Source organism: Perissodus microlepis, chromosome 6 (assembly GCF_051167445.1).
Source record: "Perissodus microlepis isolate ML-2025 ecotype Zambia chromosome 6, ASM5116744v1, whole genome shotgun sequence".
In the NCBI taxonomy this organism is placed as follows: Eukaryota; Metazoa; Chordata; class Actinopteri; order Cichliformes; family Cichlidae; genus Perissodus; species Perissodus microlepis.
Window position 1 is genome coordinate 13,606,831 of NC_140466.1, and position 15,382 is coordinate 13,622,212.

The following is a 15,382-nucleotide window of genomic DNA, read 5'->3' on the forward strand; positions in this document are numbered from 1 at the left end:
ATGAGTGGTCATTTACTTTAAACTACTTTAGCTCTAATACTTAAGATTCTAATGTAAAGAAACACATTTAATCTGAATTGTTTTCTCTCCAGGTTCCTGTATTCAGGAAGATAAGGATTCCCTGAAAGAGGAGCCAACAGAAAGCCTTCAGCGACCATTTAACTACGACGTAGTGGATGTCAGCAAAGGCTTCCTCACCCGCATTGCTTACAAGAAGAAGGTCAAGTCCTCCAAACTGGACAGTCTACTTGAACGCAGAGTGAAGCAGCACATTATCGAAGAGAGGCAAAGGGAACAGGTGTCAGCCTCCAAACCCCAGGAGCTTAAACAAGTTTCATCCACACCAACCCCTGCTCTAAGCACTCCGGTCCGGCCACGGTCACCACTCAAGCCCCAATCTCTCACTCAGACACATCTCACACTGGGTGAAGCTGTGAAAGTGGAGGAGAAACCTTCCACAACTGAATCTCCAGGGCAAGGAGAAGTTGGAGGACAAAAAGTAGAAGGGGAGAGTCGGGATGAACTCTCTAAAACTCCAGATAAGATTGTCACTCCTCTTCCTTCTCCTGTTACAGACTCCACACCCAAAGACAGTAGCAGTACAGGTGAAAATTCAAATTCACCACAACACCAAACCACCTCCTCGCCCCAGAAATTGGTGGAAAATGAAAGGACTACGGGGCCAAAGGAAGCTAGTTCAGGGCAAGAGGCTGTTAAACTCCCCGATGTGCAAGAAACAACAGCTAGTTCTTTAGAGCAACAAGCAGACTGTGTAGCATCAGATGTTACGAAGGCTGCGCTTACTGAGAATGAAGGGTCTGAGGAACCCAAATTAAAACTGAATGCTGCAGTGACATTTAGAAGTGGTCTTGACCAAAAAGACAGTCAAGACACAGCTCCTTTAAAACCGGTTCAGCAAAACACAGAAGTTTTAGGCTCAGTGCATTTGAGCACAGAGGAAAACGGTATGGGGCCAGAGGATAGTCAAGACAATATGCAAGATATTGGAGATGGTAGGACTGTAACTGGCACTCCCGAGCCAGTTTCTCCTCTCCCTCAGGTAAATGGTAATGATGGTTTTGGGGGTGAAAACATGCTGGGTAACTCTGTGATGAGCTCAAATAATGGCATGCTCAACAACAGGCCTCAGCCCAAGGTGAACAGTATTGGGAAGGATGAAGATGAACAACAGCTTGCTGTGTCGCTGAAAGACACCACGCAGCAAAAGCCTTTAGTGAACGGGGATCTTGCTTCTTTAAACACTAGCACGGAGGTTAGGGTCAAAGAAAATTGTTTAGCTTCTAAGGTAGAGGCAGAAAGCAAGATTACAAATTCTGACCAAGATTACAAACCTCCACTGAAGAAAACAAAGCTGGAAAATAACGTAGACACACCCGCAGAGCATACTCCGAATGTTCACAACAGCACATCATCTTTTGAGTGCACGGAGACCAAACCCAGTCCTGGCGTCAAGATCATAAGAATGGCTCCCTCTCCTATACCTTCAGCGGAGGAGTCGAGTCTGAGCGACGACTTTGCAGAGGAGAACGGCAACGGTGGGGCGACGGAACCAGTCAAGACCATCATCACACAGGTAACCACAACCTCCACCACCACTACCACCACAGTACTTTCCACTGAGATGAGGATAGCCAAGGTGCCGTCGATGACATCTGGAGAACCGGTGGTGCCTGTAGTGTCGACAACAGAGAGCAGCGCCGTGTCTACCCTCACAACCATGACCAAAACAACTGTGACCAAAATCTTCTCCCCGGGGCTCGATGGCCAGTCTGAAGACAGCCAGAGTGAAATGGTGACACAAGAGCAGAAAACAACACTTTTAGCTTCTGTGGGCGAGTCAACTACTGACTCCAGCGGTAAAACCTCAGTGTCGTCTGTTACCGTGAGCGAGGAGGACTCGTTGTCAACAAAGGGCCGTGTGCGCCTCCTCAAGTTCTCCCGCACTAAGAAGACCCGCTCGGACACAGCTCTTCCCTCTTACTGCAAGTTTGTCACCAAGAGCAGCCGGAAGAGTATTTTTGTACTTCCGCACGATGACTTAAAGATCCTGGCCAGGCGAGGCGGATTCCGTGAGGTGCCAGTGTTTAGTTACAATGCTAAGCCAGCACTTGATATCTGGCCGTATCCTTCGCCCAGACCTACGTTTGGCATCACCTGGAGGTAAGGTCCCATTCTCAGTTTGTCTTCCTCACACACGTCTTACTTACTGTCCTCTCTCTCTGAAGCCGGTGTGTTATTAAATTCTATTATCTGTAATGAGTCTTAGATAAGATCCATATTTCTTTAAGCATGAATAGAAAAAGCAAAAGTGGAAGCAAGTTGATCTTTAAAGCCTAGAAGAGACATTGCCAGCTCATCATCTTCATTATCATTTGTTTCCTTTTCTTGTCTCCGGCGGTGGAAACTACTTAGGAGTTTAATCTTGTTTGATCCTGTTTTTATCATTTCCGAGCATGGGCATCCTGAGCGTAACTTCGTAGGTCTGGTTATTTCCCATGTTCCTTTGATTGGTCATTCAGAATTGGACATAAGTGTGAATGTGAGCATGAATGGTGATCTGTCGGTCTGCTGTAGGCCTGTGATAGCCAGGCAGCCCCTCCAGGGTATACCCTCCCTCTCACCCTGTGATAGCTGGGATAGTCTCCAGCAGTGTTGGTCAAGTTACTTGAAAAAAGTAATCAGTAACTAATTACTGATTACTTCCCCAAAAAAGTAATCCTGTTACTTTACTGATTACTTATTTTCAAAAGTAATTAATTACTTAGTTACTTTTTAAAAACAAGATTTACAACCTGAATAGGTGATAAAGCAATAGATCTTTCAGCCCAATTCTACTTTTTCTACATAATCCATCATACAAAATGTAATCAAATGGAAAAGTCTCTTTTTAAAACTTGTTTTATTAGTTTTAATCTTTTAACTTTATGCATCAAGTAAAAATTTAATTACATGCACCATTCTCTGACTGGAAGAAATTAGTTTAACATTTAAACCTATTTTTGCACATTTGAGCACATAAAATAAAATATTTTTTGTGTTTACACTCAGTCTTTCAAATAGATGCAAGTAAAACACAGCAGAAAATAAATAAAATCAAAGACTAGCGGTCCTTTGGCTCTATTTTCACCTGTAAAGCAGGAGTAGGGTAGGCGGAGGTTTACCCTGGTGCAGGTGTGCCGCAGCGGTCAGTGGAAGAATCCGCGAGTTTTTCTGTGAATTTCCCATTACATCATAGCGCACTCGGTGCTTGTTTAGGGGGTTTTTTCGCTGTAAAAAGAAGTTTTCTTCCCATGCACAACGGACACTAATGTTTTTGTCACTTTTTACGGAATCAAACTTAAAGTAAGGTCAGTACTTCCAGGCTTTAAACGCTGCACGCTCATACTCTCTCCTGCACTCTATATATGATCCATTGTTGATCTGCACACAGCTGTTGTCACAAACGTCGCACTCGCTTACGTCACTGTCATGAGACATTCTCGCAAAAAAATCAGGGTTTTAGTAACGCAGTAACGCAGCGTGCTTACGGGAAAGTAACGGTAATCTAATTACCGTTTTTGCGATAGTAATCCCTTACTTTACTCGTTACTTTAAAAAAGTAATCAGTTACAAGTAACGCGTTACTGCCCATCTCTGGTCTCCAGTCCCACCGTGACCCTGAATTGAATAGACTGAAGGAAATTAAAAAAAAAAAAAAACCAACATATTGCTTTTAACTGTTAATTAATGGCCATTCAGAGGGAGTATATTTCAAAATATGTTAAATGCGAGGACATCCTCCTTGGTTCATAAGCTGAGTTCCCTGGTTGTATCCCGGGAGGAGACGCAAATTTCTTGAGGCTTACATCAGGTAGGGCGTAAAAATCTGTCAAGTCAAATATGTGGAAATACCTACTGTGTTAACTCCTTTGGATGTGTTCGGAGTGCTCCGATGGTTTCAATGTCGCCTTACTGCAAGACGTTTCTTGGTTCAAAGTCAGTTGGAGGCTTTCTTTAGAGCTCATGATCGCCCACAGTTTAAAAACATGTGCTTGTTATGTTAACTGGTGATTCTACCCGCTGTGAGTAAAAGAGCAGGCCAAAGGAGCTGTCTTTTTTCAGATTTTGGAGCAGCATAATCATGGAATTAGAATTACATTAAATGGCTTTTGAACATCATGGTATAACCAAGGTTATCCACTTTTATCAGATATTGTGAGGTTCCGCTTCATATCATATTCTGTCCAGCAGCACTGCAATTAAAAATGTTCTTAATGAGTTCTTTTTACTGGACTTCTCATTTCTCTTGAAATGTAATATCCAGGAAATGAGCTCAAAAATGCAGCATTTCATAGCATAAACTCTCTGTAACCACACTTTCTTTTCCTAAGAAGAAAACGTAAGTAATGATAGCCAGAGCGCAAGTGTGACACAGTGCGTAATCTTCTCTGTATTGCTCTGTGGTTCTTGTAGGATTATACAAAAGCAGTTTTTGTGTTTCTTCTAAGTTTTATAAGCGCTCGCTTCTCATCCTTCCCCTTTAAACAGTTTCCCAGCTTTGGCAGAGCGCCATGTCCTGGTGATTTATTGTTCGTTATGTCTTCATTCTTCCTGTCTGCCGTTTGTGGCTTTGGCCTCGGGTGATGCTGTAGCTCTGACTCTGGTGTCACACGGGGACCTCTGGTTATTTTGACCCGACCTCAGAGTTCCAAAGGAGACATGAATCATTCGGTGGTCGGAGAGGTGTCACGATGTTCGCTTTGCACGCTGACCAAGCCCTGCAACCCAGGCATATTTTTCCATCTGCGGTTACACATGGGAAAGGGAATATCCACCAGACCCCGTACACATAATAAGCCCTGTGACGATCGTGTTTTTTCAGATGTTTAAGATGCCGTTAATGACGATATCCAAATGCTAACCTCATTGTCATAGCAGTCATAACGATATAAGGAAGGGATTTTTCCTTCTTTTGGAAATTATTTATTGATGGATGAGATGTTGTTGTCTATTTCTAGACTGAGAAGAGTCTGTTATGTTCAGAATTGTTTACTTGCTTGATTTGCCTTGTAGAAATAAATAGCCCTGCAGAGATCTGTTCTGTTTCTTTAGTGGAAACAGGTGTGAAGTGTCAACATCATCACCAACAACTCTCATTTGTTTTTATTCTGCCGCTTCCAGACCCATGATCGTGTTTTCTGTAACTCTGAGTCAGTCATTTCAGTGACACCTTAAGTGCTGTCAGTAGTGTTTCTATGCCTGATTCAAATATTAATTTGCACTATACAACAACGAGACAGGGAGCACAGTGGTGCTGTGAAAGGAGGAAAAAGGCTCCTGGTTCATGAGGCCTGTCTGTGTGCATTATTTCTTTGGAATAATGTGGTAGATAATTTAATGTAATCGGTATCTATCTGTCCAGGTATCGACTGCAGACAGTTAAGTCTATGGCTGGAGTGAGCCTCATGCTGAGGCTCCTGTGGGCGTGTCTGAGATGGGACGACATGGCCGTGAAACCGTCCGCTGCTGTCGGCACCACGCGTACAGGTAGACCTTCAACAGTTCCAATAATCATTTACAGTTTTCATCCATTTTCTGTGAGGAATGGCAACAAACTCCTACAGAGGTCTTATGCTAAATAAGTGCTTCCAGCTACAGCTTGGATTATAAATGTTATTTTTATTTATTTATTTTTCATTTTGAGGTAAGTTCAGATTTTTTTCAGGATTTTATTTCAATTGTTGTTGTTTTTTTACTAACTTGTAAGGCAGCGGTCTCCAACCTTTTTTGCTCCACGGACCGGTTTATGCCCGACAGTATTTTCACGGACCGGCCTTTAAGGTGTCGCAGATAAATACAACAAAATAAAACTAGTACCGGTACCGAAAAAAGAAGATTTATTCATAACACATGTGAAACGACCCAGAAAAACCGAGTAAACGACAACCAAAATAACGCTAAAAACCCTGAAAACCATACATTTCACACCCGAACCTCAACTCTCGCGGCCCGGTACCAAACGACTCACGGACCGGTACTGGTCCGTGGCCCGGGGGTTGGAGACCGCTGTTATAAGGCATGGTAATCTTTCCGGTCAGCAACTGCTGCCTTCCCAAAAATTCCAACTTGTAGTGTCTTTGCTTCTTGATGTCCTCTCTCTCTATACTTATCCCTGTGCTGGCCCAACAGAATAATAGCATGTGTAAAACATTTTTGGGCATCACTGTTTTTATGTTGGAGTGCGTTTCCTCCATCTTTTCGGGCTTTCCTCCTCATCACCATACCAACCCAGCCCTATCCCCACTCATTGCTACAGAGACATCAGATACTGAAATCACCACCACCGAGATCATCAAGCGCCGCGATGTGGGACCATACGGCATCCGCTCAGAGTACTGCATACGCAAAATCATCTGCCCCCTTGGAGTGCCAGAAACTCCAAAAGGTAAAACAGACTTTTATTTTTTCACATTTATTAAAAAACAAACAAAACAAAATCGTCTCATGTCGTTTCTCACCATCAAACACAAAGTGAAACTATTACATTGCTAACTCTTTGTTAATAACAGAAATATGCAAACCTGTTTTGAACTTTTAAACTGTATAAATAAAACCATACTATAAATGTTTAAATACAGTTTTTTCTTTCTTCTGTTTGGTTTCCCTGCAATAGTTGGTTGTTGCTCAGTATTTCAGCATTGGATATGCTGTCTTTGTATTATTTATTGTTAAATATTGGTTTTAAAAGATGTGCAGTCTGTTTTAATTTACATTTTACACTCCGTACAAGTTATTATTGTAACCAGGCTGTAAAACTGACACATTTACATGGGCCCCGTTTCTGTCCAATACCAAATGTAATTACAAATTGTCATCAATCATTTGTTCATCTTTCTGCCAGAAACCCACACCCCACAGAGGAAGGGTCTGCGATCCAGTGCCTTGCGCCCCAAGAAGCCCGAGCCTGCCAAGCAGACTGGCCCAGTGGTGATCGAGACCTGGGTAGCCGAGGAGGAGCTGGACCTCTGGGAGATTAGAGCCTTCTCAGAAAGGTCAGAGTCACAAATTTAAGCGGAATATGTTTGCGCGTCCTGTGTAGGACTAATTATATTAGTCAGTATAGAAACATGCCATACTGAGAGCCAGATATTGTTCCAGAAGATTTCTTTTCAGAAGAAGAATTTTCTGACTCAGCTAGAAGTAAATCGTCGGGTTAGATTTGTGTGAGATATGCTGGAAGGTCTATTTCACTGGAGTTTTTTTTTCTTTTAGTATTTAACTCCATCACTCTAGACATCCTACTTGCATACTTAAGAATTTGACAAATACATCAATAAATTTCTAATAATCTTTTAATTGTTCTTTTTATCTTTTAACCTTTTTCACATATTCTCATTTCACAGGGTGGAGAAAGAGAAAGCTCAGGCAGCTGAGCAGGCCAAGGTGAGTGAGGTTCAGTTTTTTAAGTCTGTTTTTTCATTTTTATCAATTTATTTTATTTTATTGTATTTATTTATTCAATCATTGATTTATTTTTCAAACTTACGGTAAACCTTTTGTCTTTGTGAGAGTGGAAAAAAGGACATCTGTGGTCCCACCTGGATAAAAAGATAAACAAGTCCAGGTCACGGTATTTTATTGTTTTGGGGCTTTTTTTAAAAATAAATAAGTTAATGTTGTGATCAACTTGTTTATTCTTTCAGAAACGTCTTGAGCAGAAACCAGGCTCCGTCACAACCCCAGCAGGAAGTCCTGCAACACCTGCTGCCACACCCAAAGTGATCGTTGGCTCACTGTCAGGCCAGGGCACCCCCGGCACCAAGGTGGTCCTGTCCACCAAGATGGGGACCCCTGTCACATTCCAGCAGAACAAAAACTTCCAGCAGTCGTTTGCTACCTGGGTGAAGCAGGGTCAAAGCACACAAGGTACTTTACAGTGTAACTAATAATCAGCATTTGGAGTATTTTTATATATTTTTTATAATATCCTGAATACTAAATAAAGTTGTAGGACCTATCAGAACAATGCTTAAGATCTATATATATCAACAGGTGCTGGTACCAGGAAGTGGATTTGTTTTAGAGCTACGTGAAGAAAAAGAAATAATTAAAAATTTAAAATCAATTTACAGTCTAACTATACTAGTCATGGATTAGTAATTTGTTTACTGAACACAAACTGAACCAGTTGCTCACAATTGCTTTGATTTACTGCATTTGCAAGGGAGCTGTCTCAGAAGACAAACACACACACACACACGCACACAAACAAAAGAGAACAAACTGTGTATGCCACCATGAGTCATAACTGATCTTCATCAAGGCTGGGCTGTTGTTATGCTGGATGCTGGCATCCGTGTCAGAGGTGTTGCTGCACCCTTGCATCTCCATGACAGCAAACATCTGATTGTTCTTAATGGAAATCTCACTGGAGCCACAGAGATAAGGTTCTCCAACTAATCCGACTGCACCCCGCCCTGCAGCTTTGTCAGCCGGACAGTTCCTGTCCCCACACTGCCAGAGGATCGTGGGCTCCTCTGGATCATGAGCACATGCAGGCTCTTACTTAGGCCAGCGTTTAGCTTCATTTTGTCTCCTGTTGACCGTGCCTGGGACATGCTGGGTTCATGTGTTCATTGCACAGCTGCAGGCTGTACTCATCCAGAAATGGAGAGCAAGTCCTTACCACAGTTTATGCACAGACGGGTGACAGCTTGCATCACCTACAGAGGAGGCCATAATGTATAAATGTCTTAAATATGTTTTGGTGCTGGAGATGACATTTTATTAGGCATAGCTCTTTTCTAATTTTTAATTCTCTTATTTTTTATTAATTCAACTCAGCAAACTGTAAAGCATTTCTAAAGTGTGTTGATTTCCTGTGTTGTGTCTTAAGCACAGTGGTTATGTGCGTTAATTAGAAGGGAAATATTATTGAATTTGCAGTGTAGCTGTATTTAAGGTACCTTTTTGTTTATTTCATTCCTTTAATTAGGAGCGGGCTCAGAGACCACGGTGGCCACATCTGGTGGGCACACTTTCCAGATTACGGGAACCTCTGTTGGTGGAAAGGTTGTGACCACCAAGCTGCCACTACCTGCCAACAGCAAGATCGTCACAGTCAACGTGCCAACTTCGCAAGGAGGTATTGCTGGTTTTAATAAGTCACACCTCAGAGGCAGACCTCGGGCAGCATTTCTTCTTTCCGTCCATTTGGGGATGCATGTGTGTTTGTTTTCATTGCCTCACATCAGATCCACACCAGCAGCATTTAAAATGTGTCAGAGGGGCCAAATTAGATCTGGCCCATGAATCGGATGCCATTGTAAGTAATTTAGCGTACTAACCACACACAGAGTTCTCCAGGGGGACTGAGCTTGTCTTTATTCATTTCATAAATGTTATTGGTGCCAGCTGCTGCAAGCCGGACTTTTTGAACCTTTCAAATCAGGCGTTCCTTTTGTCCTTGTTTGCGACTGTCAGCGAGCCAACAACACGACTTAGGGGAACTGCAGGGCTCAAGTGTCAGGATAGCTGGTCAATATTTAAAGCACTCTTTCAGAATCAGTCACACAGCTGTCGCAGATTCACCATGGTTCAAATGCAACCATGTTTTTCTTAATGGGCATGAAATTACATGCATCTAAAATACTGTATTTAGCTTGGTTTAGATCTAGATTTATCACCCTGCATCGCTGATTTGTTCTCTGATTCACTGGTAGCTTTAGTTTGCTTTTTCAGTTGTTCTCCGGCCCCGTTTCTTTACCCTGAAATATCGTACATCATTTTAAGCATGGCTTTCTAACTTAAAGACATGAAACGAATTGCGAAAACAACTGATGTAGCCAATATATACCTGTGTGTATATATATCTTATGATAATAATGGGTCAGAAAAGTGGTTGCGTGTAGTGACAAACTTCAACTAGCTGACAATTTTAAGGAAAGTGTTCCTGATGTGGGGAAACAGTTTAATGGCTTCTTCCTTTGTCCATCCTCCATCAGTGATTAAATTGTTTGTTGACAGATTTCTATTACATGAGAATTAACGTGCAACTGAATTATCATTTACTATTTAGATTAGGGCTTGGTTTCACTACAATCATTTGCATTCGTAGATGTGAATGCACCGCAGTTTATCAGTTGTAAGGTGACTTCTAATTGTTTTCTATGTTTTGTCACTCCAAAGATAAAAATATATATATATATATATATATATTTGTTGCCTGTTTAAAGGGAATGAAAAATGAGAATGAATTTATTAGGACTGTTCAATATAACGATATATATCGGATGACAATATAAAAACATCCATCGTTTCATTTTACGCTAACGTTTGTTTCGTGGTGTCGCAAAATAAACTGTTTACGGCAATTTTTTTTAAATTGTTTTGATGGTCACTGTAGTGGCTATATTAAAATCTTAAAGTTCTCTCTTTCTCTTATATTTAATATAACCACACTATGGCCGGACAAGCGCATGTTTTTATATGTTGCTGTTAGCAACAACAACGGTATTTTCCACATAAACCTTTCACAATAAAGCTCAAAGATCCTTTTGAGACTTTTCAAAATAAACAGAATCACGTGAAAGAGTATGCAGAATATTTACGGATGAGAAGCAAATAAGAGCCGTCAGGTGCTAAGAAATAAACCTTAGAGTCAAACGTTAGAACAGGCTTTTCCCCGCAGCACGCCGTGTAATAAATACTCACAAAGAAAACGGCGGCCGTTACAACTTATGTCTAAAAATGTATCGTTTCATGCATCGGTTAAAACAGTCGACTCCAGCTATATGACGCGCAGCTGGAAACACTTCACGCAAGTCGAGCTGCCCGAGATTCACAGAATTTACAGAAAATGTTACATTTTTGTGATTTATATCGTTATCGGACGATAGATGTCTTAATATCGGGATATGAGATTTTGGTCATATCGCACATCCCTAATTTTTATCCTACAACTGTATGCGCTAAATACAACTTAACAGTGGACCGAATGAGAGGAACGTCTTTCCAAACGTAACTCTGTGTGTAATGTTTGAGATGATGTAAAGCAGCAATGCAGAGACTGCTGAAGTTACTGAAGGCGATAAGATCATTCAACAAACGTGGAACTTTTTCAACTGAATTTTGAAAATAATACTAGTAAATATTGTAATTTATGGCCATTGGCTTCTTCTTTAAAAAATATTTTAGTTTCATACACAATTTTTAGGTCCTATGAATTTCGATGAACTCCATCCCTGCTGTATTCTATTTATGCAAAGTATATTATATACTAAGGCCCACAATGTGAACCCAGAACCTTCTTGCTGTGAGGCGGCAATAATACCAGACTGGTCTGCACCAACCCCATTGTGGTGCCTAGTGTGAGCCAGCATGAGTCACTGGTTTGGTTTGGTGTGGCACACCGTGTCTGCTTCTGTCTTGTTGGCGTGGTATTCTTTTAAGAAGATGTTATTTTGGTTGGATGGTTTTTGGGATGGTAGACTTGTGTAGTCTGAGGTTCTAAATCAAGACTGTGGATTCAAAACTGTAGTATCTGTACGAACGCCTGTGCTTTTGAGCAGTTTGAAATGTCAATATTGACACCTTGGATGAGACGATGGTTTGTTCTGGACACCGTCAGTTCTGTCTGTGGCCCTGTCAAATTATAGGGATGAATGTTGCTCAGCACTTTGGAGATGTGGCCTGTCATGTTGACATGCTTCATTAAACTGCTGACAGCTCTAATGTGAGTCATATCCAGTGCTATTATGTCAGCATGTGCTTTTAAACATTACATCTGTTAAAGTGAAATTTGGCTTCTCTAAATAAAAACAAAAAGAGTTCATCTGATGATTACAGCGCCGTGCAATAGTCCAGAGTCACGCGTCACATTTCTATTTTGGTAGGAAAATTAGAAATATGTGCAGCGATGTATTGAAACATATACAAAAAATGGAAATAAGGCAAAAACAGAATTTGTACAAATAAGCTGACAAGATTGGAATTCACTATTTGGTATCATCACCTTTTATTCTGAAACACACACTGAAATCTCTTAGGCAAGCTTTCTTGTACTTTCTTGAAGTAGTCTTGAAGAATGGTTCACACTGCACATGGCAAGGTTTCAGCCAATAGCTCTTTGGGAATCACCTTGCTGGTGCAAAATCCCATTTTCCCAGAAAACTGTAAAAAGAAGAAGGAACATTACAGTTAATTTTACACACCTCTTTAGATATATATTTTAAAAAAAGAGGCATTCAATTGAAAATGAGAATGATGCTCACCAAGCATAAAGTGATTTTTCTTGCCTTTGAAGTTGCCATGAAGGAGAAACTAAGTTCAGGTGGAGTGTAACCATTTAATGGACATGTGTATTTATCCAGCATGACTGTTTGGTGCCCTGTTTGGTTTGGAAGGGCTTAAGGAAGTTAGGCAGGAAAACAAGTTTACCCTGAGGTCTGCTTCCCAGACAGGTAGCCCTCTATAGTAGGATTCCTTTTTTCTTTTTTTCCCCCTTCGTCTTTTTGAATAAAAGTGTACCTCTCCACTCACCGGAATCCCAACTCCTCGACCTCTCCAAACAGCCAGCCCATAGAAAAGCCTGTTTGATGTGTGTGACCAGAGCAGCAACTCCCTCAGTCTTACGACCGGGCTTAACGTCCCTGTTTGAAGAGGGAAACCCTTGATATATAGGTTTACCTGCTCAGTTGCGGTTGAAAAACCACAGCAACGAGGCAGCAGAGGGAAAAAGAGCCACGCTCTCATGGTTTCCATTTCTGCCGTCAGCTTCACGTGAGCTCGTGAAGGCAGAGAACCCCGTGAACAGCTATGAAACGCCGGCTTTGTCAGATTAAAGTTAAGAACTAGGATGTGAAATTCATGCATAATATATGAGGGGGTTTCAGGTATGTTGGGGGAAACCCAACTAAGCTTTCAGTGGGCCTTTGAAGATTTTGTTTACCTGCTCAACTAATATTTACAAGTGCCGTGATCAAAAAGTGTCCCTCTAGCAAAAAGAGAAGCTTACAAATAATCTATTCAGCAGAGTTAATGTAGGACTTCTGTACAGCTGCTCACTTTTGTAACGGGTAACCGCTGCTTCACATCAGAATTTACTTTAGTTTTGAGCATTTTAATCTTATTAAGAATATTTTTGTTTGTTTGATGTTTGTTGTAGTCGTTAAATGTAAAGCAATAAGCAATCCAAACTTACTATTTAAATCTTTATCGTGTATTTAAGCCACGTCTTTGCAGACACCATCACGAAAGTATTTCCTTCACGTCCAAATTTTCTTCTTTTCTTTGTCGTTTTTAGACTTGTAAAGCTTCCCTCAGAAACCTCATTCAAATGTTACTCACCTCTAATTTTTTCACCCTCCTTTCTGTCTCTCCACTCCTCTCCTCTCTGCAGGTGTGGTTCAGCAGAAAGTGCTGGGAATCATCCCATCCAGCACGGCAGGAGGTGCCCAAACCTACACCACATTCCAGCCTCGCACTACCACGCTCAACATCAGGCCCAATACCGCGGGCTCCCAACAACAGGTACAGCTGTTGTTTTCTCAGGTTACAGCTCTAGTTTGTACTTTTTGTTCATAATTGTGTTGATATATTATTTTCAACCGTGTTTGCCAGTGATGGGAATCACCCAACACCCCACAATACAATTTGATATTATTGCGTTTGATGATGAGCTTTGTGATTACCCCTCTGCTGTAAAAGGCTGATGGGGTAGAGTTATAGCAGAATATCCAAACTACGATAAATTGAGAGTGAGACGATGTAGGAGATGGAGCGCCCCCAGAACCCCACGCCCGCCCCAGACCCACCCAGGGGCCTGGCTGGCAGAGACTGATGATAACTTTATACACATGCTCCCTACACAAAATTTTAATATACAGATTATGGCATTTTGGGTACTCTGTTATGTATTTAGCCAAAGATAAGCATAAGAGTGCTGTCTATAGAGAAAACGGTGTAGCTTTATGATAAACACCTTATAGCAAAGTCAAATTTTGTGGAACTTTTTATTTCTTTATTTGTCTTTAATCAGTCTTAGGCATGTTTCTTTTGCATGAACCCAACCTGGATCTTTGACCTAGTTTAAAAAGTAGCTGCTGGCTTTGGAATAATTCATTAATACTGTCTTTATGGATAATATCTCCCAGGTTCTGGCAGGTGGCAGTCAGATCCGTCCAGGAATGACAATGATCCGAACGCCAGTCCAGCAAACAGGACCAATGGGAAAGACGATACTTCGAACGCCCCTCGTGGTCCAACAAGGTGATTTACATTCATTTTGGCTGAACAAAGAATAAATGAGTACTGATATCTGTTTTGGCAAACTAACCCGATCCCTGAAAGTATTTTAAAATTGCCATCATTGTTATAAATATGGGTGTTTTTGGGGGGATTTTTTTTGCACCATTTTCTTTTCGGATTTGATTTTACCCATTATAGACTCTCAGGAATAACAAATTATAGGTTTATGTTGAATAAATTAAGACAGACTCTATAACAGACTCGTTACTGTAAGTAATCATATTCAGTGTCATGTAACACTGCCTCCCCACAAAGACCAAAGTGTGGCGGGAAAAATGCTGAAAACTACTCAAGTTAAACTACTGGATGAGAGTAAAAGTGACCCACTGTTTATACAGTTTGTTGCCTGGTTGTTAAATTTGTGATATTGTTCTCTTTCAGGTCAGGGTGGACAGCAGGTAGTGACACAGATCATTCGTGGGCAGGCAGTTTCCACGGCAATATCTGCCGCCAGCCCCGTCGCCACGGTCACTGGCCAGGGAGTGGCCAGTCCCAACACAGCGGGACAGGCAGCAGGCCAGACACCACCCGGCACCCCACGAGCACAGGGGCAAGGCCAGGTCAAACTGACCCTGGCACAGCTCACCCAGCTCACGCAGGTTTGTGAGGTCCTGTCATACACAAGCAGCATATCTACAACAGGCAGCATTAAAATGGATTTCCCCTTATTAATTCACGTATGGAAAGTTGACTACTTTCCATATGCTCTAAACTCTTGCAGCTTTTTTTTTTTCTTACTCTTGGCTCTGTGTTGTCATAGAGGGGGGATATCCTCAGTATGGTCGTCTCAGGCACACGGCTCTGGCTGTGCCACCTTCTGTTAAATCCTTCTGTCAGTGAAGGGCAGGCTGTCAGTAGAGAGTTGGCACAAAGCAAAGGTGGCCGTAAGGGGGGAGGAGCTAAATCAGCTTCTCTGAGAGAATGGATCCGCTGATGGAGCACAAAAGGGATCGGTCTAAGATGAACAAGATGTTTTTTGAGCAGTCAGTCATGCAAAGTGACTCAAGTAGAGGCCAAGTGTAAAAATATAAAGCTGGAAGTGATCATAATAGGCCTTTAAAAAAATAAATAAATA

At 41.6% G+C, this 15,382-nt stretch overlaps 1 protein-coding gene across 6 annotated transcripts in view; it reads left to right on the plus strand.

Moving 5' to 3' along the window:
* LOC146385258 (nucleosome-remodeling factor subunit BPTF-like) overlaps positions 1-15,382 on the plus strand; it is a 56,732-nt gene that overhangs the window by 22,189 nt on the left and 19,161 nt on the right. For 5 of the 6 annotated variants that reach the window (XM_084930881.1, XM_084930882.1, XM_084930885.1 and 2 more), the window contains 10 exons: positions 93-2,181; positions 5,423-5,547; positions 6,293-6,445; positions 6,902-7,052; positions 7,404-7,443; positions 7,704-7,926; positions 8,996-9,145; positions 13,400-13,530; positions 14,154-14,268; positions 14,689-14,906. In XM_084930881.1, coding sequence (XP_084787007.1) covers positions 93-2,181; positions 5,423-5,547; positions 6,293-6,445; positions 6,902-7,052; positions 7,404-7,443; positions 7,704-7,926; positions 8,996-9,145; positions 13,400-13,530; positions 14,154-14,268; positions 14,689-14,906 — 3,395 coding nt within the window. The remainder of the gene's footprint in view (positions 1-92; positions 2,182-5,422; positions 5,548-6,292; positions 6,446-6,901; positions 7,053-7,403; positions 7,444-7,703; positions 7,927-8,995; positions 9,146-13,399; positions 13,531-14,153; positions 14,269-14,688; positions 14,907-15,382) is intronic. The other variant, XM_084930883.1, reaches the window with a different exon arrangement.